Genomic DNA, 2,388 nt, shown 5'->3' with positions numbered 1-2,388 from the left:
TAAATATAAATACCTTTTTTAATGTGAAAAGGTATAAAATCTACTTTAATAACTTTTCACTTATCCATCATATAATATCAAATATACCTGTAATCCCAAGTATGATCCTTTGAGAAGGAAAAAAGTCAGATCAAACACATCGTTAAGGAAAAACATGCACACTAAATAGACTGAACTCTACTGGGACAAAGACCATTATTTTGCGGATTTTTTCATTCCCCAATTTCTGACAGGATTCTCAGAATTGTTTCTTAGTTAATGAATAGCAAATTGATTTATTGGTTAAATTAGCAACTATGGAGCTGCCTAACAGTACAAAATAAATGAATAATTCACCAGAAACTAGCTCTAAGATATTAATTTTAATTACTTTGCAGCAACATAATTTAGTATCAAATGTTTAGCAAGTACCCATTATAACTGCTAAACTGTGAAGTCACTATTATTTGTATCTGACCAGCTACACAAAACTCATCAGTTTTTCTCTTGACAAAAGGTAGTAAAAATCGCAAACAATAAAGAAGACACTATTCATTAAATGTCATGTTTACTAATCTAGCACCATAATTCCAGTCTTAGGACCTCCCATGCAGTTGGAAAGGGAATACGGGAAGAGGTGAGTATGTTGGAAATGTAGGGTAGTTCTCAAATTGAGGCCCCATTTTGCTTGCAAAAAACACAGGGTCTAGCAAAGAAGAGGAGCACTGAGGCTGAAGATGAAAAAAAGGCTTTTGGTTCAGGTGGTAAAGGAGGCCCTCAAGAGCAGTAGCATCAGTGTATCCCGAAGGCAGTGCTGGAGGCAGCCTCATGAACTAGGGGGTTTCTTCTTGGCATCCAAGTCCTTTTTAATTTCTTCAAGTTTTTTAGCCAGCTTTGGTATGTCATAGTTCTGAGCCAGATACATTCCAACCACATTGCCCAATGTCAACCCAAGCAGAAACTGGAGCATGATGTCGGTGGGGAGGGCGAAGAGGGTGCGAAGGGCGGCTGCAGCCAGGATTTTTAATGTATTGAGAGTAACCTTCTTTCAATTCAGTCTGAATTAATTATATCTAAGTATATGCTAAATTCGTTAATAGAAAAAAATATAGATAGCTATAATGAAATGATAAAAGCAAAATTAGAAGGTCTTGGTATTAGTGGCCATAATGGGTCAAGAATTCCTAAATCAAATCGAGAGATGGGAAAATAATATCTTATTACATTAATGTTTGTTTTGTTTAGAAAATATCTGCTGAGTATGACAGGTAAAATTAAACCCAGCAGCCAAGCTAAACTGTACAAACTTGAAGTTTCAAACTGCTTGAGAATTAGGATGTCTGCCCTTTCCTTCAAGTATTTTCTTGAGTTTCGCAACATTTTATAATTTTTGGTACATAATGGTCATGTATATTTATGGGACACATATAATGTTTTGATACAGGCATGCAATGTGTAATGATCAAATCAGGGTAATCGGGGGTGTTCATTACCTTACACATTTATCATTTCTTTGTATTAGGAACATTGGAACTCCACTCTTTTAGTTATTTTAAAATATACAATAAATTATTTTTAACTATTGTCACCCTATTATGCTACCAAATATTAGATCTTATTCATCCTCTCTAACTGTATCTTTGTACCCATCAACCACCCTACCTTTATGCCCTGCTCCCACTACCCTTCCTAGCCTCTAGTAATCAACATTCAATTCTCTATTCATATGTTGGAACTAAGATTTTTAGTTCCAACATATGAATGAGAACATGTGATATTTGTATCTTTGTGGTTTGCTTATTTCATTTAATGTCCTCCAGTTCCACCTATGTTGTTGCAAATAACAGGATTTTAGTTCTTTTTATGGCTGAATAATATTCTATTGTATATGTGTACCACATTTTCTTTACACATTCATTAATTAATGGACACTTAGGTTGACTCCATATCTTGACTTTGTAAATTGTGCTGTAATAAACTTGAGAATGCAGATATCTCTTCAACATACTGTTTTCCTTTCTTTTATATGTGTTGCCAACAGTGGAATTCAAAGTATTTTTCTTTGACATTGAGTTATAAGGATGTCATCTGCAAAGAATGTTTTATGTTGGAAAAATAATCATTGAATTTGTCATTGTAAATAATTCCATTTTCTTAAAAACAAAAATCAATAAATGTGAACATAAATCTGATTAAACTTTTAGCTCTGACAATCAAGTTGCAGGATACAGAAAACAAAGAAGCTTGCTCAGACAGCACAGAAATGCAGGTAGCAAAATGCAGAATACAAGAAATGCTATTAAACTTGGATTTTTTAGCAAATAAACTGCAAGGAAAACACAAAGGGAGAGTACATTGTAGATTAAAAATAAATAAGAGATGTAACAATGAATTACAATGTACATTTCT

The 2,388-nt window shown here is 33.6% G+C and overlaps 1 protein-coding gene across 1 annotated transcript; it reads right to left on the bottom strand.

The window, feature by feature from the left end:
- Positions 1-349: 349 nt before the first annotated feature.
- LOC116556968 (short transmembrane mitochondrial protein 1-like) lies at positions 350-989 on the bottom strand. Its single transcript, XM_032286332.1, has one exon. The coding sequence runs from the start codon at positions 947-949 to the stop codon at positions 806-808; it is 144 nt and encodes a 47-aa protein (XP_032142223.1). The 5' UTR covers positions 950-989; the 3' UTR covers positions 350-805.
- Positions 990-2,388: the final 1,399 nt, after the last annotated feature.

The sequence above is a fragment of the Sapajus apella genome, unplaced genomic scaffold, assembly GCF_009761245.1.
Source record: "Sapajus apella isolate SASKATOON/1434 unplaced genomic scaffold, GSC_monkey_1.0 scaffold18, whole genome shotgun sequence".
NCBI lineage: Eukaryota > Metazoa > Chordata > Mammalia > Primates > Cebidae > Sapajus > Sapajus apella.
This window is presented reverse-complemented; position numbering and strand designations above follow the sequence as displayed.

What these genes read in the sequence shown, in the direction of transcription:
- LOC116556968 (XM_032286332.1), bottom strand. Translation starts at nt 949, where the DNA reads ATGCTCCAGTTTCTGCTTGGGTTGACATTGGGCAATGTGGTTGGAATG.